The sequence below is a fragment of the Neolamprologus multifasciatus genome, chromosome 17, assembly GCF_963576455.1.
Source record: "Neolamprologus multifasciatus chromosome 17, fNeoMul1.2, whole genome shotgun sequence".
Lineage (NCBI taxonomy): Eukaryota > Metazoa > Chordata > Actinopteri > Cichliformes > Cichlidae > Neolamprologus > Neolamprologus multifasciatus.
Window position 1 is genome coordinate 20,026,201 of NC_140455.1, and position 26,954 is coordinate 20,053,154.

Here is a 26,954-nt window from a genome sequence, read left to right on the forward strand (position 1 = left end):
TGTTAATAAGATAAAGACTACTTCAGAACATAATTAACACCTTTGAGTATTTACATTACTCATACACTCTGCCTAACTTGTAATTTAACAAACAGGGTTTAAAAAGTATTATTGTTACTATTCTTATTCACAATGTTTATTTTAAACCCTTAACAAGCTTTGTTTTTTGTTTGATTAGCACACGATTGTAATAATAATTATAATAAAGAGTTCGCAGTCGTCTGAAATGATCTCTACACATAGAAACTGTCAACAACTTTATTAAAAGTAATCTAATAAGGCCGTTAACACTTTTACAGTCTTATTAAAGCTTCCTGCATGTTAATTAAATCTTTGTAAGGACTCAACGACTGTAAATAAAAGGTGGATGAATGGTTTTGCGTGCTCACATCTTGTTTCAGAACATGGAGGCTTCCCATCATGACTTTGTTAACTAATGGATGATGTCACAGTGGTTACAGCCACCTTTTATATACAGTCTATGCTTGAGTAGCACTTACCAACTTATGATTGCGTTTCACAAAAAGCTAAGCATTTGCTAACTGTTGTGGTTTAAAGATTTTATTCTCTTCGTGCTGAGGAAAAATTGATATCACATTTCTCTTAAGCGGGCAGAAAAAGACCTACATAATGGTTACGTATTAAAGCAGCGCTCCTTTAGTCCTTACATTGAGGCATTCAATTCACCGGACCTGTGTCAGAAGTGCTCCGGGAAATGTTACTCGGCCTAACCTATTAAGTAGCAAGTCGCGGCTTTTACTGAAGAAGTGACTCAAAGATGAGACAGACATATAATTGCCAGCACAATAACAGAGTGAAGTGCATGTATTAAAGGCACTAAAGAGACAGAGAGTTGAAGAAAGGGCAAGAGTACCATACCTCCATAGTCTGAGACTGGTGCATGGCTTTGATTGCATTCTGTGCCATAGCTCTGGTGGAAAACGTGACAAACGCACATCCTGTAACGAGGGAGGGGGGGCAGAGGGAGGGAGGGAGGGATGGAAGGGGAGTGGGAGGGAGGGCAGAAGGGCAGGAGGAGGAGGGAAGACAAGAAAGAACAAAAACAAGACAAAAGGGTTGGACACGTCGTCGTTATAAAAAACCAAAACAGAGATTGATACAGAGAACAGCTCACAGGCAGACAACAGTGTTCTCAGTCGCTGTAGAAACAACAGGCGAAAAACGAGCACAGTGTAATGACAACCACAACCCCTCCCAGATCCCCATCCACCACAAGACACCTGGGACAATAACCATCGGAGCGTCGGATTGGCTGTTGATGCCTTCCCTCGTCCTTGCCCCTCCTCCTCCTCCTTCCTCTCGCTCCCACACACACCGGCCGAATTCGTCATACCTGTATTCAACCGCTCTCATCTCTCAGCAATTGAGCAGTGTAAAGCAGGTTGAATATGCATGAAAACGATTTGAATCCATTTGGGCCGTTCATGTTGTTTTGTGTGTCTGATTGGGTGCCCTCTCTTTCTGTCTTTGTCAGACAGGAAAGAGATGTGATAGAGGAGGGCGAGGTGAGGGGGGGGGGCATCAGCAGGGGGCTCGGGAAGACGGGAGGATAGGAAATGATATTAATTCAATCCACAGGGAGAGGAAGGCGAATAGGAAGTGGAGGTGTGGTCGACCTCCTCCGTGACTGACACTGATTTTAGCCAATCAAGATTGGACACAGCCAGAGGCAATTTTAGGGGAGTTTGTTATCAGTTGTTTGTGGGTAAGGGGTGAGAGGAGGGGGTGCAAAGTTGTGTTTGTCTGACTGGTTAGGGAGTGATTAGAGGAGATAATGTGAGAAGTGCTTCAACAACACCCCAGGCTAATAATATGCTAACAAACTCACCAAGCCATGTTAGCGCAGCCAGGCCTGAACTGATTACACACATGCTTGGACACACACACACACACACGTTCAGGTTCAGCTGGCTGACTCGTGGCTTGGCTACAGAGGAAAAAACTAATAGCATGGGTCATCAGATAGACTCTCCCTGGCTGTGTGGATGGGATGAAAGGGCGGAGAGAGGGGGGGAAAAAAGAGGAAATTGTGAGGATAATGTAACAGACAACAAGACAGAGAGAGAGGGGAAGGACAGATATGTTGAGGAATAGATGATCATTGTTCTCTTCCACCTCACAAGCCGCCTGTAGCTGTGATAGAATGAGGATGAGAGAGACGAATGGTCAGTTTTTTCTCCTGACTACATCCACGGCTGCCTGGATTTTAAACACAGGCGTTTCCCGGAGAAAATGTAGACCTGCACTTGTACAGTTACAAGTTTATCTCGGGGCTCTGACCGCCCTTTCTGGAGGGTAACACGTTTCTGATGAGCCTCGCTGTTTAAAATCGGTAGAGGGCAGGTCGGTTTCTTTGATTGTTGGGCTGTTTCACAAACTGATTTTAAAACAAGAGATTAGAGTTGCATCTGTTTCTCATAGTCACTGTTTGTCTCTTTTATTTTGTACGTAGCGCTCAAACTGCTTGGTTACAGCTTTGGATCAAATCGCCAACTTTACAATTATTGGACGACCCGTTCTACCTCTGCACACATTTGAGACACGGGGCACGCTGAGCAAGCGAGTTAAACCCCGTATTAAGTCGAATATAACCAATTTGAAGATAAATATTTTTAATATGCTCATTTTGATGCCAGCAAAACATTTTAACGTGTTTCAACAGAATCAAAATCCAGCTGATTAGTAATATGGTTACTTATAAAAGAACCAGGCTGGTACAGATAGGGAGGCAAAGACTACGTGGGCAAACAGTTCTTAAACAGTTTTAATATATATATATATATATTTTAAATAATCTGTTGTATATAATACATTTTAAAAGATATAATCTATATTTAAAGATTCAGAATTCCTGATCTTCAGCCTCTCAGGTGTCATTAAAAACACATCTCTGTCGTAGAAAGTTAAAACTGTATCATGAAAATATGAAAGCATATTTAAACAAGTTCCAGATGTGTGTCTCTTGGCCTCATTTTATTTTAATAGGAGATTAGGGAAAGTGGGGAACTCTGCTTTGATTTGACCCATATTTAACTGGATCAGGTGACCCTGAACTGTCCCTCAGTTACGCTGCAACTGGTCTAGGCTTGTGGGGTCTTCCCATGATGCACTGCGTGTTTCTTCTTTCCTCACCCTTTCACTCTCTGCAGTTAATCATTAGTTATTATTAATCTCTCTCTCTCGAGTCTCATCTCCCTCTCCTCACCCTGCTGGATATTTCTTCCTGTTAAAAAGGAGTTTTTCCTTCCCACTGTCACCATATGCTTGCTCACAAGGGGTCGTCGGATAGTTGGGGTTTTCTCTGGATTATTGTAGGGTCTTTACGTTACAACATAAAGCAACTTCAGACAAACTCTTGTTGTAACTTATCGCTATACAGATAAAACTGAATTGAATGAAAGCAATGTCATTATCTGGCAAACTAAACTGCTGAGTAGGTGAAATTATATATCCTGGGCAATAACAGGAAATAATTTAAAAAGTAACATAACTGGTGTGTTTGAAAGAGGTCAGCACACCCTTGGTCCCAGCCTTTTTGAAAATCTTTTTCTGTTATCAAACTCAGAATGTGCACATATGTTTTCTCTGTTTTTAATAATTTGCATAAATTGGCTTTTTTTTTTTTTTTAAATTTTCCATGTTACCTAGAGCCCTAACTCTTTTTTGAATCTTTTTTGTAGGTTGTAATTTTGAAAATCAGTTCTGAAAAAAGTAATGTGGATATTTTTTGAAGGCATGGTTGCCAAACCTATTATATTAACACATGATAAAAGCAGAAAATATAGCACTCAAAAAGTTTAGTTAGAGGTTCAGACTGTGTTAACTGAACATATCAACTGAGGCCACAGTACTGAAGATTCAGTTTTTATAGTCTACACCATTTTCTGAATAGAATAAGAAGTTTAAGTGATGGCTGTCAAGAAGAATGAGCCTTGGTCTTTAGTGAGAACAACTTTAGAACTGAAAGAAATACACTTGAACAGTTTTTATCATCCGAGCACTCAAATCAACATCTTCTGTGTTCAATTTTCAAAATGATTGTTCCTATTGGCTATGCAGCCCTGTCTCTGATCTTATATGAAACCTATTGACCTTTCTTTTTTCTTTTCTGTCACTGCAAACTGGAAGATAGAGTTCAATCACCTTTTGTGTGAAACTACCTTGGTTACTTAACATTAAAGAGGCATGAAGGTGATAAAAAAAGAGACTGAAGCTCTGACCTAGTAAACATTTGATGCGTCCTTTGCAGTGCCAGGGCTGCTGTGCTAAGTGGTAGCACTGAAGATAGGACATACAAAAAGGGGTCATTTTTCGATTTATTCAGGGGACTGTCTATTTTAGGTGGGCCACAATCTGCCATTTAACTGCTTATTTTCCAGGAGGCTGCCTCCATCCTCTGCAGAGAAGTAATGCCCCAGAACTAGATCAGTTCTGCAGGGGGCATCCATTTGGGTTAGCCCTCCAGACTGGTCCTGATAGGTCCTGACACTATTTATAAAACCGGTCAGCTACAACATCCTCGGCTGTCACCGAAAGGAGACTCATCAGTTTGTCTCCAACTGTCAGACAGGATGCTTTTTATCCGCAAAGAAACATTTCTATCTTTAGCCCATTTCTGCAGCTTGAAGCCAAAGCTTCTAAATAAGGAATTCCACTGCGCCTGCATACTGATTCATTAATGTCGAAGCTGTTAATGAAAAAAAGGAACGCTTAGAGTCGAAGCCATACTTTCTGGCTGGTTGGTGCATGTCTTATTTTTCGAAGCACAGAGATGGGACGTGGCTCGAGCGCTAAAAATACCTCACGGGCCGCATTCTGTCGTCAGTGGAGAACCAAACAGTCCTTTAATGAAAGTAGGGTAGCTCCCCAGGCCCAGCCATCCACTGGTGGTGTGATCCATATTTTATTAATAGCGGGATGGTGGAGCGCTCTTCTGATTGATATCGAGATTTAATAGGACCTCAGCAGCAATGCTACGTGGGACTGAGGGCCCCTGGGAGTTGCAGGCACACAGAAATCCATAAAGACCTATTTATTTCCAACCTGGTTAGGGGTGTTTGTTTACTAGCCAAGACCAAGCTGGACTAACAGAATTTCTTTTTCGACTAAGTGGTTTATATTAGTTCCACAGAAGCAAGGATTTGGCCATTGCATCTAAAATATTCATGAGGACAAAAGAGAGGAGCTGAAGAGGGATGGAAGAAGGAAACAGGGAAGGGAGGGAAGGAGGCCGGTGTGGGATGTCTGAGAAAAAGAGGACAAATTGATGCAAGAACGGATTCTAGGACAGCCAGGGTGAATATAGAGACGGGGAGGGCCGTGTCGTTCGCAGAAGCAGAGGAACATGGGAGTTTGAGTAGTGTGGTTTCAGGCAAAGACTCAAGATGGAGACAACCTTCAGAAGAAAAGGAGGAAGATCAGACTCAAGTCAACAATAAAACATCCATAACATTCGACAAGTCACAGAAAAATATATATCACAAACATAACCACACTGAACCTGCGTGACGATGACAGCGACAGCTCCCGTGACAGAAGGAGGAAGAATAGAAGGACAGAGATTCGCAAAAAGCCCCTCCATCTCCTCAGCACATAGAAACCACACAGGGGCAGGGAAGGGGGAGGTAGGGTATACTGGGAGTATGTTTGAAATGAGCCGTGAGGGGAGGCAGGTGTGTGCTTGTGGGAAGAAATGGTTGATGATGATTATTTAGATAGGTAACATAGCTAAAAATAGATTGATAGATGATTATCATATCTACTCATATGTCTTGAAACACGGACCTACAGAACACACCTGTCACACCCAGCAGCTGACTGATCTGAATGATTTGACACCTGGTTAATAGGTCCATTTCTTTTCTTTAAAAGCAGCCCTGGAGCACTTTGAGAAGAGCACCAAGAGTGTGCCAATTACGAAGGAAACTCGCCAGGAATTTGCTGTTTTGCTGTGGAGGCAGCTCATACCTTTCTCCAAATCAACTGAATTGGAGATGTTGCCACATTCAGAGTCATAAAAACGTTTTTCTTTTCTTTTATGGCCGTGTTACTTTTTCATTACTGCTCTATGACTCCCGCCAAGTCCCCGAATGGCCAAATCAGCACCTCACCAACTGAAAAAAAATGAAAGGGAAATGGCTGGTATTACAAGGGTTTCATGTGAACTGCCAGTAATAACCATAATTTGCTTGAAATTCTAAATTTGAGGGCAGGCTTTCCTCAATATCAGTTTGGTACTGAACTCAAATTTGGTTCAACAAGTGATTTATGTCAACAGTAACTGAGACTGGTATCAAATAACTGGTAAGATCATTCACTGAAGATAAAAGATTAATGTAGCTATGGTGTGCTGCATACGCCTTGAGCAGAGCAGTGCTTTTTGAAACTAGCAACGAGCACAAGGTGGATTTGACTGACATAACCTAACATAAACTCGTATACTGATGTAATAAAGTGGGGTCTTCTTCTCATAGACTTATCAAGTGAAAAAAAAAGTAAATAAAGTTGCAGTAAAATTATGAAAGTGCTTTAAAATTAACACTTTGTTTTGCTACGCAAAACATAACCAATCCTTTTATTTCAACACTACAAAGCCAACAAAGCAGCAACTCACGTCCCGATTTGGACAGCGGATTTGAAAATTCCCACTGCTCTGCAATGGAAGTACAGAGCTTAGGACTGGCTCATGGACAGGCTAAACCGGAACAGCAGGGAAGGTGGAGGATATGAACAGAGGTTAGGAGGCGAGAAGGAGGAGTGGGAGAGGGGATGTTTGGGGATGAAGCTGACAGAGCAAGAAGGGGAGAAGAAAGAATGGGGGTGGGGGGTATATAGAGCGAAAGAGGAGAAGCATGTATTCACAGTGGTGGCCACAGCAGCCTCGAGATGTTTCTCCAGTTCATTTGCATTGACTTCTTAAAATGACTCTTTTAAGACCTTGAAGGAAATCATTTAGGAAGAAGCAGTTGGTTGAAAACAGATTCTGATACAAAGGCTGTGCTGTATTAGGCATATAAGGTATACTCGGATTGTTGGACTCATTTAATTTCTATAAACAGATATCTATACATAAATGTGGTTCCTTTTTTAGTCCGTTTGTACTCTCAATCCCAACAGACTTCAATGGTAAAATCCCCAACTTTACGGCAACTTTCCAGCAGAAACTCTTTCTGGTCACTTCAGATATTTTTTCTCTTCAACAAAAAACTGTACTGTGGCTATGATTTTCTATAACTCACCTGTTTGTTAAAGCTTAAAATTAGGGATCTAGCTGCTGTTGTCTGCTAGTTGTCTCTGCTAACTGTCTTGAGGCTTAACCTCTATTAATAAGAATAATTAAAGTGGGCTTCATGTGCTTTTAGGACCTCTTTGAAATCGGATTATCTGACTATATTTATCAGTTTTTATCTGGGAATTTGTGCTTCCGTTCTAATGAGTAAAATTCTTAGTTGATACTTAGCAGTTATTAGCAGGTGTTTGCGCCTATGCAGGTAAAGCTAACCAAGCTTGTTTGCACTGGCAGATGGTGTAACACTCCCCACTTTCATCCAAGTATGGTCACTTTTGGATCCAAAAACCAAAAGTATGGTAGCTGATGCTGACGCTTTAAGAACAGGAAGTTCAGAATTAGTCTGTATACTTTATATACAGTCGATGGTTTGCACCTCTCTCATCCTCCACCTTGTGTCCAACAGCTATCATCAGAGGCCTAAAGACTTATTAGCAACCATCTGACAACCAGTGGTTGTGTAGGGAAAACTAGTGAAACAGGTTGTTTGCATGGCTAATGCCAACTTGATTTGTAAACAATAACTAAACAATAACTACAACTATTTAACTGGCTTGGAGGATAAATTGGCATCGCTCATGCAAACTACAAGAGACCGCAGCAATCTTGCAGCAAACTTTAACAACCACTTACAACTGCATGTGTATTTACCACTGGTTGGTAAATACACATGTGGTTGCCGAGGGTTGCTAAAGAGTCTAAAGGCCTGTGTGACTGAGGCCATACAACACCAGCTAATCTAGAATAATTTTATCTTGTAATATGCAGAAAATAAAATAACCTTTAAACCACAACTTGATGCCCCTATACATCCATTAAGTGGATAAACTAGCGGAGCCTTTTGAGAGCCCTGCTCCAGCTTTAATTATTTCTGCTCTCATTCTAGTGCTTATTATTATCACTAGAATTTCTGCAGTATCTATCAAACCAATAAAACCTGATAATATGAGCTCTAAAATGGCCTTTGACGTCTTTATGACCTGCACAGAGCTCTTCCACTGCAGACCTTTGATGGCTAATAATTGATTTTATTTTGGCGAACCATTCGATAACCATCTACTGAACCACTCAGACTCCAGGAAATAAAAAAGGACAGAGCGCGCTTCCACTTGCCGAAGACAATGAATGGCTCAAGGCTGACTTTCAATTAGAAAATCAAGCCTGCACACACAAACATTTATTGTTGGTTCTGTCAGGTGTGCAGCTTGATCACAACATTAAAATACTATTTCAGGTAAATGGGGAAATCTAATTTAATAGGCACGGGCACATTATGCGCAATGAAAGGCTCATCATTTTTCTATACTGCTGATTTGCAGGGGAAATATTTATGACCCCAAAAAGTTTTTATATAATAATTACCGCAGTTTTAAGTAAACAGTCTTTTCTTGCAACACTGACAGCTCGGAAAACACTTCCAGAGGTAGACAGTGAAGTGAAAAATGGCTGAGAAGGTGTAAATGAGCGGCTTCCTGTGCAGCACAAATGCTTTTAAGCAGGCAAATAACAATAAACTGCAAAACATTAAAGTGGTTGGGAACTTTTTCAAGTAAGTTTTTCAGAACCTGTCTTCAACCAGTCAACTCTTATCACAAAATTTCGAGGTAAACACTCCCAAGTGAGGATTTTGAGTCATTACACAAGTTAATGCGATGAACTGTAGCTGCTGGAGGCCACGCAGGTGTTAATGTTCACATGAGGAGCATCAAGTCTGGATCGAAGTGAGTCAGAGGGACAGGTACCTCTGCTGAGCCCGTCGGGTCCTCGGAGGATCCGGCATTCCTCGATCTGTCCAAACGCAGAGAACATGACCCGGATGTCGTTCTCGTTGCACTTCTTCGACACCATGCCGATGAACAACTTCCTGTCTTCCACTGCTGTAAGGAGAACCGAGAAACAAGATGAATGAAGAGATTTTATGACATTAACACTCTGTGCACGCCAGAGTTAATGTTGTGTTCCTCTCAAATGACTTTAAACATTTCCTTAATACCTATTTCACTCTTTTAATCAGAAAAGACCTCAGGTGCCCTCTAAGAAAACCACTCTGACATAACTGTAATGGGCTTCTAAAGCAGATAAAAACATGGCATAAAGGAAAAAAACAGTTTGAAAGCTTAATCTGTTGAACTTTGGGTTTTATTGTAAATTATGGCCTTAACCCAAATGTTATATAAGACAAAACTCACTTAGTCATAAAGCCTGTTGCATCCAGAATAGTTTGAGGGTTTTTTCTTGATGCTGAGCTAATGAGCTGCTACTAGCTTCATATTTATTATCCAGGCATTTAAGTGTTTTCAGTGTTTGTTGTGAAAGCAAATAAGTACTTTAAAGCTGGTGTAGGCAAATTTCTTTTAGTTTTGGTCATTAGACAAAAAAAAAGTGGATTCATCAGAGTACTATCACCAGGGAGAGTGGGGTTCAAAGTCCCTATATGCCACATGGATTACATGCTGGATAGTGGGTGGGGCTTAAAAACGAACCCTTGGGCTATAATCTCCGTTTGACTGACTCATTAGTAGTGATGTGCTATACCACTGATTTCCTTTCCGATCCGATACCAAGTAATATTCAGGGTGGTATCGACGATACTGATCCGATACCGATATTTTGTACAAAAACTTATTTTATTTGATGTATCTCAAATTACAGTGTCATAATGATTACAGGACATCAGATTACTTGTTCTTATCACTTAGTAATGCAGAGTTCATCATACAGAAATAATAAAAAAACTGAAGTTGTGCGCTATTTGAACACCTTGCCTGCCTGCAGCACTAAAGGACTCCGTGAGAGACATCTGTCTCGCCTTAGCAGCACCTGTCCCTCTCCTCCTCTTCAGTTAGCCTCAACATACGCTCGTCATATTCTGTGATATGATTTACTCTGAGGTGTTTGACGAGGTTAGTGATGTTGCCACAACCATACATGCCAACCCTCCTGATTTTTCCGGGAGAATCCCGAATTTCAGTGCCTCTCCCGAAAATCTCCCGGAGCCACCATTCTCCCGAATTTCTCCTGATTTTCCACCAGGACAACAAAATTGAAAAACCATATCGTAGAATTCATAGCGCGGCCCAGCCAATTCCAGTTTCCAACAATGGCGGCAGCTACTTAGTTTTAATATCACTCTTATTCCTCTTTCTGGGTTGCAAAAAAACTTTTTTCAGGTGAGAATGTAGCCGTGTAAACTTCAAATATCTGAGCCGACCGACACATCGCGGTCTTTCACTAGTCGGGTTAAACATGCTATACAAGTCACTTTGATAACTTAAAAATGTTATTGTTTGGCTTTTTCAGTGTTTTATTTGTTCGTGAGTAAATCAGTTTGGCTGAGATTAAAGTTATTAGATTAGATTAAATTAAATTAAACTTTATTAATCCTCCGGGGTTTTCACACAGCTGAATAAACGTCAAACAGAAAACTAATTAAACAAAGTGTGAGACGGTCGAGAGTTTACGTCAGTGCCCGGTTATATTTTAGATAGCAAGGAGCAGACGGCAGAGTTTCACTCCACGGAGGGAGCTCGTGACGTACTACCCGGCTTTCTTTAGACCGCGAAGGCCGGGTCCTCAGGTGGAAGCAGCCTCTGAATTTGGACACCCCCGCTGTATTTTATCCGATAAATCAACACTGTAAAATGTATTTATCACCCCAACAGCCCTTTTGAATGTCTCCCTAATTCTGAGGTCTCAAGGTTGGCAAGTATGGCCACAACATCTCACTTTTTGCCACATGTATCGCAAACCACGTCTCAGCTGTTTGTGGAGGTAAAATACGTCCGCACAATTATGCTCAGCCATTGTTGTGAGTGCGCACGCCAAGGGGCTGCGAGACATTTATACAGCCGTATTTCGCACATGACTTTGAAAGGCGGAAGAGGAAGTAGTTCCTTTGAATGTAGACAATCCGAATGTTATAGTTTCTTTCCACTGTGTTCCTGTTAATGATAAACTACAAATTTACCCTAAATTACTAAAATATTGATATTTGAATGTGAGAATCGATTCTAGAACATAAATGATTGGTATCGGAGGAATCAATATTTCAGGATCGATCCGCACATCACTACTCATTAGCTGTGCCATCACTGGAACTTATTTCCTAAGCGCAGGAATGCTTCATGACTAATCAAAGTCCTTCCAGAAGCAAGTCTGGGTACTCAGCAGCCATACTGGTAATGCCTCCCTAGGTAGTTATTTCGAAGTATTATTGAAATTAACTTTAATTTATTAACTGCTTATCCAATTCAGAGTCACAGAGGGGCTAGAGCCTATCCCAGCTGTCACAGGGTGAGAGGTTGAGTACACTGTGGGAAGGCTGTCGGTCTATCGCAGGGCTAACACAGAGAAAGAGTGTGTTAACACTCACAGCCACACCTATGGCCAACCACTGAACCTAACATGCATGTGGTCGAGTGTGGGAGAACGTCAGAGCACCTGGAGAACTGGGAGAGAACTCATGCAAGCACTGGGAGAACATCCACACAGAACGGTTTCAAACCATCGTTTACTAATAACTTTAATTTCAATCTTCTAAAATAAAATGCTTAAAAAGTTTGCTGACAAATAAGCTGTTACAGATTTCTTTCATAGATGTCATATTAGGACTGCCACTTTTCTCTCCTATTATGTTTCTGGTTTAATCCTGTGCTTTTGCCGGGTGAAAGAAGGATTAACTGTAAAGAATTGGGTGTTTCAGAAAGCGTTCTCACAACTTTAAACCCTCCCAAACTCAGATATGGTCTAAGTTAAAGGTTTACTGAACATTTCTGCCCCAAGGTTAGTGACACCACAAAATAAAGTAATCATGGATAGATGGAGTGTGAACATCGCAGCAGCTCATAACCAACAATCAGCGCTTTATTGTGTAAAAAAAATTGGCTAACTTGACTTTGTTAGGACATAAAACTTTGCTGATTTATTTAAGAGCAGTTCCAATTTCAAATGACCAATATTTTCTTTGCTTGAGGGTAGTTCTGTTTTGTGTAGTTTACGGCTAATCACATTCAAACCCATTTTTTAAATATATATACCAAGGAGAGTATGCTGTGAAATAGTGATGTGTGGAAAAAAAGATTGGTAAGAACAAAGAGTAAAAGAAAAATAAATAGATAAAAATGAAAAAGAGCGAAATGTGGAAAAATGGATTGAGACAAAAAAATGTAGCAATCAAAAGAAACAGTCAAAGAAAGAAAAAAGACAGTGGGAGAGCGATGAAGACAGACAGAGTTCATGTATTTCATCATGCCATCTGTGAGGCTCTGATCAATGTCTCATTATCACTTCAACACCGGCTCCTTGCTGAGACTCTTCAGCCTGTCCTCTCTCACCCCCTTCCTCCCTCCCTCCACCTCTCCTTCCTCCTCTATCCTCCTTCCTTCTTCCTCCTCCCTCCTGAATTTCTCTCCATCTCCTCTGCTGACACAATCCCTCCTTCCTCCGGTGCAATCTCGAGGAACGGGCGCAGGCGGCTGCAGGTGAAGGCGAGAAACTTGCCCGCGTGCGTTTTCCAGCGCAAGGCATTAAGTTCGAATTAGGCTGAGAGTGAAACCCACATTCATTCGCTGAAACAATGCGCGCATGTGTGTGTTTATGTGTTCCCGCTGCATTCAATGTAATGCTAATCCAATTCATTTTTAATGAGGAAACTGTCAGCTCTTACCGCGAGGCGAAAGAGATAAGCGGTCTGTTGCACTCTGGGAAATCAATAGCGCACTTGTTTATTTTGCTGTTTGAATTGTTTGTGTGTTTAAAAAACAAACCATCGGGATACGCTGCCAAGATAAGTGTTGCTTCAAAAAGCTTTAACTCCTTTGTACACACAGTGTGTGTGTGTGTGTGTGTGCGCGCATCACTCCAGAGAAAGATTACCACAAGTCTAACAGCAATGTAATTAATTTACTCTGTGTCGATAGGAAAGAAAGAGAGGAGATATCGTTACAATTGACTGTTTCTGTTTTCGGACGAGGCGCTCAGGCAGGCGGGCGGGTGATAAGACTCATAAAGGCGGCTCTGGGATGTATCAGGAGTCGGCTTTGCATTCGGGGATAAATCGGAGCAGAACTGGCCTCACGCTGAGCTCCAAAAATATTTAAAAGATGCCGAAGAAAGAATCACAAAGGTTTAGGGAGGTGTTAAAGAAAACCCCACACACACATATGCACAAGATTAACCAATACTGTTATCTCTCTCAGTCTCTTTCTCTTCTTCCATCTCCACTGACTAAACTAATAAAGCTCTGCGCAGCCATACGTCACTGTTACAGCGGATCTAACACTGGGTTTATTAAAGGTCATTACCGTTAAATGGATGGACGTGTAACGTATGGTCTGCTCTATATTTCACCATTCCCACTGTGAGCAGCGGCTTCTTTATTAAGTTCCACCATCCTTACCCTGACAGTTATTTCTTATAAAGTGATATTTGGCCATATTTCAGTGGAGCGGATGATGGCTTTTATAAGCATTTCTCCCCCTGCCTTCCCAGATGCTGTCATTTTGCTCTCCTCCCCTGCAGTGGACAGTGACATACATGGCAGGCTAGAAGGAAAGCTCTGTGATGCTGCTGTGGCAAATGAGCTGCATTTAACGTACACGTGAGTTCTGCATGCGTCCGAGAAATGCTATTAAACGTAGCATTGCTGGCTTTAAATGGGCAGTTCATCCAAACCAAAATTCCGCTCAATTACTCAGCATTAAGGGTCATTTCATCCAAACTGCAAAAACCTACATTTTCTCACTTAACTGTCTAAATAATTTTAATTTCATTTGCCAAATTTTCACATACCCTATGCGCTGCTAAGGTTTCTTGAGCTCTGCCACACTACATAATTCTAATGGGAACCATTTCACACCAAAAAATCCCCAAATTGGGGTCTTCTGGTTATTCATCCAGCAAAACTGCAAATCTCCGAGGAAGCTTAGATGATTTTTCTTTCAAAACTGCATTTTTGTTTTTACATTTTTTGAACCGCAAAAATTGAGTCGCGCTAATTTCTGATGCATCTGGAGTCCGAGCAGCAAAACGTGTGAAAATAACTGCTCTTGTGTGAATTTACCGAGAACGTAAGGAAAGCCCGAGTTATTACCTCATAGTGTGAAGAACAAAATGTCACAGCAGTGTATTTACTTTAAAAATGTCAAGAAAAAAAAAAGAGTTATTAAATTTTTTTGCTTGACATTCAAGTTTAGTTCAGATTTGGTACTGAAAACATCCGCTATGGGCTGTAAGAAGAATTAAAAAAGTCAGATTGGCTATTTAGAAATAACTTCCCAGAGTCCTGCCATTTAATGACATGACCTCTGGAGTACATAAAAGCTAAACTCTGCAAGGGAAAATGAGAAACAATGATTGTTTTTAGCACCTAAGTCAGCGGTCTCCATCTTTTTTCAGCTGCCTTACACAATCATGCCCTAAAAAGTTCATTTGAACTCATTTTAAATAGGATCAGGACTTATTTAATTCATTTTAGCTGCCCATAACTTTAGCTTAACATTAAAACAATGGAGCTTTTACTTTTTGTTACTAATTAATTTAACAGGTAATTATGTTATGACAGTTAGTGACCAATTTCCCTGAGTTTATCTATTACAGTTCAGTTTGTTAACTATTAATCCAAACTTTAGTTGTTAATCAGGCCTTGTCACTAGCAGCTAACTGCTAACTAATAGTCACATTTGTTGCTAAATTTCATTCACAACTTCATATTAATAACTTTAGATATCTATTGTGTTTGCAAACACTTTCAACTGTTTTCCTTCAACATGTCTTCTGCTTGATCAATGTCTTCGTTTTATGGCAAAGAAACCAAATTATTTCCTCCTGGATTTAGTGGGACATAGGTGTTTATCAGCTTCAGGTTTCTGTTTTTGTGGCAGTTATATCGTTGTCCATGACTGAAAGCTCACGTCCAGTTGAAGCAATAGAATTAAACATGAGTCCAACAGTTTGAGTAATAAGTAAGAAGTAAAGTGACAGTCTGGAAATAAATAATAACTAACTTATAACATATTTGTGAGTTGATTTTTAAAGGTCTGCATCTTCGCTCAACAAAATGCGTCAGAAGAAGCGATGAGGTATTTATAAATGGGCTAACAGATAACAGCAGGCCTACCCTTTAAAGATGTATTCACTGGTATTACACACTGTCCAACAGCTTCCTCTTTGAATGAGAAGGAATGGAGGATGAGGCTCGGTATAGGAAATCAATTCAGAGCTGGATCTGCGGTATGTAGTTTGGGAACGGGGTGATCTGAGGACGAGGGTGTGCGACACTGCTTGTATGCATGCACGCGCGCGCGCGCGTGTGTGTAATAGATGCATTAAGGAGAACGTGTGCGGCAAGAGGAGAGTGCATACAACATGTTTGTATGAGTGAGCAGCCACAGGGGAGAGAGGCCGGTTCACAACGAGGCCAAAACGATTCAACTTTCGCTGACCTCCTTATGAACCACCTTAATAATTCATCACACATAGAAAAATATATTTATATATAATTTATATATATCAGTATTGCCCCATCCCAGCCCCTTTCTCTCCTCTGCTCTATGTTTCAATCTTTTCCCCGAGTCCCCCGTGCTGTCTGCCAATCAAGCAGAGATAGCCATTACCAAGCAAAATTCGAAAAAGGCTATTGATGCATGCATGTGTATGTGTGTGTGTGATATTGATGGGTCTGTCACTGTGCATGTGTGCAGTGCCACTCACCATTAGATTTCTCACTGTCTGCAGGTTTCATCTGAATAGGGTGGTGCATCTGTAGAGACAGAAAACAAGGACAAAAAAACACCTCATCAAATATCGGTACACATGCCCCAAAACACAATATGACGAATGCTGCAATTCACTTTGTCTCTTCACATCCAAATGAAATCCCAAGAGGATTTCATACTCTGTTAATTACACATGTTTTATAGAGATGCTTTTGTCAGATAAGAAATATGGCGGCAATTGCTTTGGTTTTCCCACAGCAGATAGAAATCTGTGTGACACACAGTATGCCGCTCAGCTCCGGAGGGCGGCGGTAGAGCATCTAAACCGGTTTTCTCCAGCAAATGCCAGAAAACACGAGGAGGAGATGAAGATATAGGGGTCAAGAGGGCAAGAGGAAGGACAGAAATGAGACCACATGCAAGAGCCAGAGCATGGGAAAGTACAAGGAGGATGCACATCAGCAAAAACCGAGAAGTAAATAAAAGAGGAAGAAGCCCCAAAAGAAGAGGAGGAAGAAGAAGAGCAAGCGGTTTTCTGCTTAACATTTCTAAATCGCTTAGAAATAACTACCCAGGGACATAAACACATGGAAGATAACAGTTTGCTCACAAGAAGTCCACTCACTCACTTCAACAACTGCAACTGATTATTGTGGAGATAAAAGCTTCATACAATAGTCGGCCAGATGACCGCCAGCATGAAAAATGCTGGTGCTGGTGCACTGCACACTGAGAGACATTAGCATATAAACATAACCTTTCAATATTTGGAATATTTCAGCATTGTTATTTGCCTGTCACTGTAACAGAAGGAAGACCTAAAAAGAGTTTATTTCCACAAATCACTGACCAAGAACTCACTTTGGTTTACAGACATGAACTCAATCCTTGCACGGGGTTGTATATGATAACGTTGATGCATGATCAGCTGGAGAGGACATTATGTTTCAGGCTTCCTAACCTGCTTCATGGTTCAGATGGTAAGAGATATTACTCTGCTAGATCTGAAGTATGAAGTCTGACATTAGAGCAGAATTTGTCAAAGAGTGTCATGTTTCCTGTCTCCTGCTCGCTCTACAGCACCACCCCTCTTTAAAACCAGAGGATTTTCATCAGTGCAAACTCATCAGACATGGATGATTTCCTGTACAACATATGACTCTAGACCAGGCTTGGGCCTGACTGTTCAACGGATTCTCATCCCAGTGGTGTCTATCAGAAACTACTGGCATTAAAGATCCCAAATTGTCTTTTGCACTGTTTTTAAGGAGAGACCAAGTCCTCGTTAACCGAACGTTATCATCCCACAAATGTGTCTGTTTGTGTACAAGCTTCTTTTCGGACAAGGGGCGATGAGAGGGTCCTCCAAGGTTTTCACGGCGGGTTGTGGAAGTGGTGATGTGTCTTTATAGATGAAGAAGTTCAGCATAAAAAGCTGTGACAGCGACTGCTGTGGATTCTTTATGTTTTTTTAAACACTCAGTTTTACTTTGTATGTTGGAAGTTAGAACGTCGCTTTCCACCGCGGCTCACAGATGGACTAACAACAGCACAAAGGAAGAGTGACCCACAGCCCGGTTGTACCAAATACCTTATACACTGCCTCCATCTGGTAAAAGAGCCCACTGCAGGCGGACTGGACATTCTTTTTTTAACCTTATTTTTACTTTTGATTTTACTTGCTGTGTTTAAGGGTAGGCACCAAAAACAGCTTGGTTGGTATTAGAAAAAAGAGCTTTGGGTTAAAATGACAAAACTACCCAGTGCATATAAATGTTACACCAAGGGTTCAACCTATCCATATGTGATAGGTTGGGCTAGTACCATGTTGTGTGCCACACACCACAGACACCAAACGCATCTCAAACTTTATAAGCTTTACACCAGCTGAACATCTGGCTAAAATTGATTTCCAGGGTCAGAGCCAAAGGCTGGACACAGCAGGGGTCAAGGAAGAGCCACCTGCCACAAAACCAAAGCTGAAGCCTGCCCGGGACCCACGTACTCATAGAACTGAACTGAACTTCCAGTCATTGCTGTTTTTCTAGCAGTCTTTTTTGAGGTACCATTTCTCAACTGCTTTTCCCACAACCACTCAACTGAGAGATACATTAAAAAGCTTATCACATGCTAGAGCCTCTGACAGATCGGCGACCTGTCAGCTAGGAAATGGTTTAAGTTGTGATCTGATTACATACTTTTGCATTAGGCCTTTCTGTTAACAGTCATTCTTATTGCACTGATTCTGCTCGGATTAATGTAGGATCTTACTGCACACAAGGTTGGCCCCAGTTCAAAGTAAACTGTCCTGCACATCCTTCTTTGGCTTTTGGCTGCCTTTAGGTTGTCGACTGGCTTGCATGAGACAGCTGGAATAGCAGGAAAAAGACATTTGAAATTGCTGGAGGGATTTCTTTCCTTGATCAAACTGCAGCTGTCATTTAGACCTGATTTGATCTCAGTATGATCCAGACCAACTGAAGACCCAGCCCGGCTTATCTTGATGCATTCTGACTGCAGTGCATTGTGTAAGTATTTACATTTTGCAATTTTTTTCTTCTTTCTTTATCCACACGCACAGTATTAAGAAACAGATTGCTCGTCTTTAGCAGGTGTAAATGGGGTTTAATGCCTGCATTTAGACTCGTCTTTTTAGATCCTGGATATCTCTCTGATGTATCCAAGAAGCAGTTTAATGGAGCTGAATGATGGATGTGTTTTTTAGGTGGTGAGTCTTCTTTTATGGAAAACAAAACAAAAAAAAAAACACTTCACAGATGAGACGGCTCCCCCTCCCTCGCCTCGCCCTCCTTCATGCTCTCCTCCTCTGTCCCTTTTTTTATTCCCTCCATCTCTCTTTCCTTTATGGGAGATTATGTGGCTGTTTGATCTGCGGAGAGACGAATGACAGTGATTCTCCAAATCTAGCCCAGTATCAATCACACTCAGAGTCAAATACCAGCCGTGAGTGAGTAGGTCTGTGTCTGCGCGAGCGTGCATAAATGTGTGTGTGTGTGTCCATGCGGGTGTGTATGCGCCCCGTCTTACCCATAACGCCCCTGGGCTCAGTCACGCTGTGACAGAAGGCTTTGATCTTCCAATTCTATCACACACCTTTATCCCAACTCTCTCCCCTCTTGCTCGCTTCCTTATCATCCTCACTCTGCTTTTTTCCCCTCCCCCCTTGTCTCCCAGACCTGTCCCAGATGAACGCACGCACGCATGCACGCATGCGCACACACACACACACACACACACACACACACACACACACACACACACACACACACACACACATACACACACACACACACACACCTAGTCTGTTGATTAGTCCCCAAACCTGCCTGATGGGAGCAGTGAGTGGTGAATGAGGAAGAAACAATGTAGCAATAAAAGGCAGAAAGAAAGAGAGAATAAAATCATCAAATAGAAGAGGAGACAAAGAATGAAAAAAAAGCAAGAAATAAAGCAAAAAACCTAAGAATGAAGCGAGAAGGAAATAAAGAAGCAGGAGAAAATTAGAAAAAAGGAAGGAAGGAAACAACAAAGGCAGGAAAAAAGAAAGTAAGATAAAAATAAAAAAAATAGCAACATAAAGAAAAGTAAGAAAGAAAGAATACAAACTAAAGAGAAGAAAGTGTGAAATAAATAACAAAGAAAAGGAAAAAAGAAAGACCAAAAGATAAAAGAAAGACTAATTGAAAAGATGCAAACAAGAAATAAAACAAAGAAAAAAGATAACTAGAAAGATAGATAACAACCTAAAGAGAAGAAAATTACAAAGAAAAGGAAAAAATAGAACCTAAGCAGAAGGAAGAATTAAAGAAATAAAGAGATAGATAGATAGATAACAACCTGAAAATAATAAAATAGAATGAAAGAAAAAAGAAAAAGAAAGAAAGACAAATTACAACCTAAAGAGAAGAAAGAAAGAAAAAGTGAGACATGGTGAGACAGTGGATCCAACCAGAGGGAGGAAAGATAATAAATATCATATCATATATCATATGGATAGAAGAAGAGCTGTAGACTGTGGACAGTCAGAAATAATCGGCAACCCTTCAGGCTGGAGTCTCAGTACAGTATCACTAACACAAGGACAGATGCAGGGACATGGATGAGGAGTGTGTGTGTGTGTGTGGAGGAGGGGGGGGGGTGTTGAAGCCACATCAAAAGAAGCAAAGTCATGTCAAAGCAAACCTGGAAATCACATCAAGTCAGTTTTCGTTAATCCATTTCAAAGTCTGTTCTCCAAGGCAAAAAACAAAAACAAAAAAAACAAAAACAAAAGCCATGACAGCATCCGCCGCGCTGCCGTCGTTCACTCCTGAAAAACACTGCCAAAAGCTACACACACACACACACACACACACACACACACACACACACACACACACACACACACACACACACATACACACACACACACACACACACACATACACACAAGTACAAAAACTACGTCAGGCTTTCAGGCGTCTCCTCCTCAGGTCTGTCTACCCAGAATGCCTGGTGGGCGGGTGGCGCTGTCGACATGTTTGATCTTGGCGAGTTCCCGCCGAGATCCACAAAGCAAGACTCTCCTCCGCTATCCCACAATTCCACTGCTTCCACACTCTTCTCGCCTGGCGGCCCCACAGCCACAGTCTGCCATTAATTATGTGCTCTGCGGGAGCCCGGCACAACTACTAAGTCCTCGGTGCGCTCAGACTCATAAAAAAAAGCCCAGAGAACCAAAAAAACCCCCTCCACAACGTGAAGCCACGTGTGCAGCCGCCTTGATGCTGTGCTGGCATTTAGCTTCATAAATGTATGCGTCTAGTCACCAGGAAGCTTAATCTTCTTCCTGTTTACCTGCTGCAAGCCTACGTGAGTGTTAATTCTCCCGTCTTTCCAGCCAAGAACTGAGTCGGCTTTCTTGGTAAATCTCTAATTGAAGTGGTTTTCATAAGCCACTCTAAGCCAGCGCATAATAATTAATCAACAACAAGATTTACAAAATAGGAAAAATGAGAAATCCTTCACAGGGCGCCTGTACAGTTAATGACACAAAGTTGAATTGAACGCAATTTCCCGATGTTTTGATTATTTGCAGTGAAAGTTTGCATGTGCTTTAAGGGGCTTATTATCTGCTTGTAGTGCATCCGCAGTGCACTTGAAATAAAGTGTCACCATTTGTTTTTAATCATTTTTCGAGCGCCTGAATTGCCTTGTTGCAAACTGCATATAGCTCGGTTCTGATTGACTGAGTCACACTGTGCACCGCTGTAAAATACATGATAAATGCACACCTTTGAAAATCGATTAACATTTAATTTACATATTAATGTGCAGACGGAAAGTCACCGCTCACGCCGGTAATAATGAGTTGCCGAGCCGCGGTGTTGTTACTGTTTAAAAACCCCACTGCTGATAATAATAGCTCCTTTTAGCCGCTTTAAAGCAATATGTTATTATTATTAGCATTCTACAAACTGTTTAAATTCTCCAGATTTGCTGTTTTTGGACAGCAGCTACATGGGAACCACAGTCTGTGATGACTGTAAGCGTATTCAGGGGTTTGATTATATTGTAACTAAAATCAGCGACCTTTAATGCCTTTAAGTTTAGCGCCAATCATGTATGAGCAGCTAGCGTTAAAAACTAAACCTATGATCACCTGTTGTTCGAACTGGGAGCCTCCTAATATACACATTACCTTTTTGTTTTCCCTTAAGTAGCTTTAAGATTGTTAAACTTCATTAAATCTATATGATTACACTAAAAAAAATCAACTGAACAGGCGTAATTGGGCTCGTCCTGGGTTTAATTTTCACAAGATGTGCCTCCAATCTGAAAATGAAACGAGCAGCTCTGAAAATGGAACAAATGTTCTGACCAACTCAAATAACAGCTGCGACTTTTTACACCTGATTCTCCTCAAACTTCCTGATCAAAATAATAACTTGATATGTACAAAAAAGTCTAATTAAGGGAGTTTCCATTACTCCCTCTCAGGTTTTCTTTAGCGCAGTAAATATCAGATATCCGGTTTCAACTAAGCCACCATCTCCAGTACAGTTCCTGTAATGGCCACTTGAGGCAATCCCCACAGAGTGCCATGTTAAAATGCTAATATGAGAGTTTGTTCAGAGTTCAGTGTTAGAGCCACTTCAAAGAATGTTTTACTAACAGCAGCAAGCAGCAACAAAACAGCCATGCTACTGACAGTTCAGCATATCACTCACTGCAGTATCACTGTTATTGGTCAGAAGTGATTTACTGTGGCTCACCGACTCATACTGGACTCCTTTCACAAAGTTTCACAGCCTTTTCCAGAATAAATAAAGGCAGATGCTTTCCACCCAGCATTGACAGCTGAGGTAAACAGTGGAGTGAATTCCTTCTACAGATAGGGAAAAACTCCAGGGTAAATCCGGATCTGGTGGAAACCCATAGTTGAAACGCACTGGCTAGCCACAGCGGTTATTGGCTACAGTCTCAATTGAGTATTCTTGGCGGATTAAAACATGTTTGTCCTACAGCCGCTGTAGCTAGGATTATACCCTTGAACTGGGAGGGGTAAATAAACAGAACTCACTTGACTGCAATCTGCAATCTACGCACATCTTGTTGTAAAAACATTTACACACTGTAACTTTAAAATGAGGTATTAATAGGAGCGTGGCTGCTTTGAATGATAGGTGAGTGGCGAGTGGGCTGCGGTCTGTCTACTAGTCTACACTGAACCGGACCTCTCAATGGAGTTTGTGATTTTGGAACCTTTCAGAAAATTTGAATATGATCTACTATGAAGTACAGCCAGTCCAAGAAGTCTGCTTTGCGGCTTGGTGAATGGAGTTGTAGCATTTTATCGGTCCGCTACTTAGCACTAACAAGCCAGTATCTGTCGGAGACATCTGTGCACCCAAACAGTCTATGAAAGAGCCTTCCTAGCCAAGTTTGCTGATAATTTAGCAGTTCATCTTGTCCTCCAAATATGGTTACTTCTGGCTTCTAAACAACAAGGTGGAGATGAGTGGTGTCACAGTGGCTACACAGTCTGCTACAGTTTTATTAGCAAAAAAAATCCACAGATGCTGTAAAAGCAGATTAGTAGATGGTTTCTCTTTGGGTTTGTCCTTAGATTTTGCACAACTGCTCGATTCCCTTTTTACTTGTGCAAAATATATTGAGATTGAGGTCCACAAGCAAGTTTAGATGATGCAAGATTAACTCATCCCATCACCAGAAGATTTTTTTAACCACCTGAGTGGACCATCGAGTCTACATTACAGCAGAAGGATCAGAGTGCAGCGGGCAGCCTGGATGGATTTTATGACCTTCCAGTTATAGGACAGTCTCTTTAATCACCTCCTGCTTCCTGTCTGAGGCGAAGTGTCTATCTGTCGGACTAGCTGATGAAATGTCATCCACAGGCCACCTCCTTTCAGTCTTTTTATCTTTACATTCTCATCATGTACAGAGCCCCAGCAACCTGGTCGGCATTCACACAGCCTATGGCCTCTTCCCAACCCCCCATGCTGGCTGTAAAATAGCCCCTCCCTGTGTATCATGTGCAGGAAACCCTACACTTCCTAAATGTTAACTGCTGCTCTTGGGTTAACGTTATCCTGTCGCCTCCTCTTGCCCGCCGACGTCTTGCAGGAATGCCCTGGTGTTTTTAAAGGTCAGAGGTCGGCTTGTCCTGGAGCCAGAGGACAGACTCGAGGCTCACGCTGGGAATAGAACGAGTGTGTGTGAGTGTGTGTTGTGTAAGGAGTGCATGGCGAGTGTGCCGCTGTGGATGTGTGTGCCCTCTGCCAGTGGTCAGCACCTTCAAAGCAACAGCCAAGTTCACATGAACACAGTGTGTATGCCAAAATTTATACGGCTGCACATAAACACTGTTTCACATCCTGTGTTATTCACACACACACACACACACACACACACACACACACACACACACACACACACACACTCCTTCTCCTCCCTCTTCTCTGAAGGTGTGACGGTGAGCTGCTGGGTCAAAGTCAGACAGATGGCCCTCACAGTTGGGATTCAATATCAGTGACCGAGAGCATACGACCACTCATGCGTGCATGCAGGCAAACACACAACCCACATACACGCACGCACCCGCAAACACAGACACCTAAAAGTATTTCTCAAGCAAACACATCCACAAAGTAAGAGGCGTAGCAGCGCACATTTGACCTCCAGACAGTCACACACACAACTCTGCACGTGTATTTTCAAGAAACACTTACTGATACTTTGATTCCACTAAAGAAAAGATGCGTCTTCAAAAATAACTGGACAAATTAAATCATGTGATGACGTACATGCAACTGTAGATGTGAGATTTTTCATCTGCAGTTATTTAATTGTGATGACAGGTCTGTCCTGGGAGTTCATGCACAGTACAGACACAAAGCAGGCATCGCTGGATTCGCTTTATGGTGCTTTTATGCTCAGCATTAGAGGTGGGCGGATCTATCCAATTATTGATAGAATCGATACTAGTGCCTTAGGATCAATGACAAATGTCTGAACCTTTTTGTGTTGACCGTCACGTCCGTTTCATATAGGCTAGTTGCTTCAGAGACGGGCACATTTACATTCCAGGTCTCCAAAAAACCCAGTTTCAAAATAAATGAAAAGCTGGTAGATCTACTTTACTGTGTTAACTAATTATTCAAAATCACAGTGATTTAGTGGCCATAAAAATTTGTTCCAAATTTGCGAATTAATAACGATTCATCTAATAAGTCAAGATACACTGCTCTCCAAACATACACTTTTTGTTTTAAGTATCAGCCACGTATCAGATCAATACAAAAATTTGCAGCATCGCACACCACTACTTGTCGTTCACTCTCTGTCAGATGGCATCATGTGATGAAATGGTAAATGGTAAATGGCCTGTATTTGTATAGCACTTTACTAGTCCCTAAGGAATCTAAAACGCTTTACACATCCAGTCACACACACATTCACACACTGGTGATGGCAAGCTACATTGTAGCCACAGGAGAGATCCTGGCTCAAGAGTTGGGAGTTCGCCTTGTAATCGGAAGGTTGCCGGTTCGAGCCTGGGCTTGACAGTCTCGGTCATTGTGTCCTTGGGCAAGACACTTCACTGGCTACCGGTGGCGCCAGTGTCCCGCAACTCTGTCAGTGCGCCGCAGGGTGGCTGTGGCTACAATGTTCACACCAGTGTGTGAATGGGTGGATGACTGAATGTGTAAAGCGCTTTGGGGTCCTTTGGGACTAGTAAAGCGCTATACAAATACAGGCCATTTACCATTTACCGCTGCCGGACACTGGGCCTCTGACCACCACCAGTAGGCAACGGGTGAAGTGTCTTGTCCAAGCCGGGGCTCGAACCACCAGAACCTTCCGATTACAAGGCGAACTCCCAACTCTTGAACCACAATCGCCCCACAGATGAAATTGATGTCATATCTGCTGCCATGTTGTTTCTGAAAATACTGCACTGGCTTTGTGATAATGTTACCAGCAGCGCATGAAGCAACCAATGCGGCTGGTAACATTGGGACCTTTAGGCAAGAAAGAGTGAGAAAAGCACAAACTGGGGTGTAGGTGGGTTTCAAAGCAGTTTGCATTAGTGACTCAAAGGTCAGCTGGCTTAAGAAACATAAGAAACACTTTTTCCAACAGTGTGTTATACACATATTGCACTTTACTGTGTGACTCAAAGCCATAATTAAAACATTTGTCTTTCATTTTTGCCAACCCAGTTTTTTTTCTGCATAGAGCATATTTTTACTTCCACTCTTTAATTTGTGAGCCACATCAAGGACACATTTTCATTCTCTTATGATGGGAAATGAAGGTTTTCTGATTCTGGTGAATTAATTTAATCTCAATGCTTCTACTGAAATTAAGAAGTTCGGGCTGTCATGAAAAGTTCAAACAGAGCCACATGTTGATGCTGAAATAATGTTGCTGTTTTTAAACTGCACTTATAATATGTATATACATATATATTTACAGGGGTTACTTTTCTGAAGCAACTTAAAAAAATCAGTTTCCAGTAGTTTGACTTTACTCCTTATGAAGCCAGAGATGCGGTGCGATTTGTAGTCTTTAGTGTACATCAGAAAGATCCACAAAAGTCAACTTCAGGTGACTTACCTCTCTCTGTTACACACACTCACACACATATGCACACTCTGCTACCTGTCATCACTATGACAAACACCTTTCCCCAGACAAAGAGTGACTTTTATGCTCGTTCTCCTTTCATCAAACAAGCAACTATAAATCAAATTGTCCTTTACAATATCCCTCATCTTAGCGGCGCTTAGCACACAGTTAGCCTACATTATCCCCACTTCATTTAGCTCGGTAAACAATTAACCCGGCGCGCGTGTGTGAGCAGAATGATTGAGGGATTTGGCATTAGCTATGCTGCGTCGCGTCTCCATGCTAAGTGTTTAACATAGTTATCCTGTGTTTGTGCCCCCCACCGCTACCTCCTTCCTCTCTCCTTTCTTTTTTCCGTCTCTTCCTTTCACCCCCACCCCAATGAATCCATATGCTTAAACGCTGCCACCAACTTGGAGAGAAAAGAGGGGTTAGGGAAGTAAATTTGAAACAAGTGATTAATATTTCTTTTGTTAAATAAGAGCACACATGCACGCACGCACGCTCTGAGGGTCAGCGCATCGATGAGGTTTGCCTTACTTCAGCTCTGTTTGCGATAGCATTTGGGTTTCACTACAGCAATTACAGGCCTTAATTGAATTGATTTCGATAATGAGCCTCTGTAATGACACTGCTGTGGGAATGGACGGGTGTGTGTTTGCAGTTAATAAGCCACTGTTGTATTTGCTGGACTTAAATGATCTGTGAGGAGCCAAGCAGGATTTAAAGATGAGGACACACACACACATATTGAAAACACCGGTGTGTGCTGC

General features: G+C 41.7%; 1 protein-coding gene across 28 annotated transcripts in view; it reads right to left on the bottom strand.

The window, feature by feature from the left end:
* Positions 1-26,954, bottom strand: part of celf2 (cugbp, Elav-like family member 2) — a 241,817-nt gene that overhangs the window by 39,909 nt on the left and 174,954 nt on the right. For all 28 annotated transcript variants that reach the window (XM_085137087.1, XM_085137083.1, XM_085137088.1 and 25 more), the window contains 3 exons: positions 16,019-16,067; positions 9,052-9,186; positions 880-959 (listed from right to left, as the gene is read on the bottom strand). In XM_085137087.1, coding sequence (XP_084993213.1) covers positions 880-959; positions 9,052-9,186; positions 16,019-16,067 — 264 coding nt within the window. The remainder of the gene's footprint in view (positions 1-879; positions 960-9,051; positions 9,187-16,018; positions 16,068-26,954) is intronic.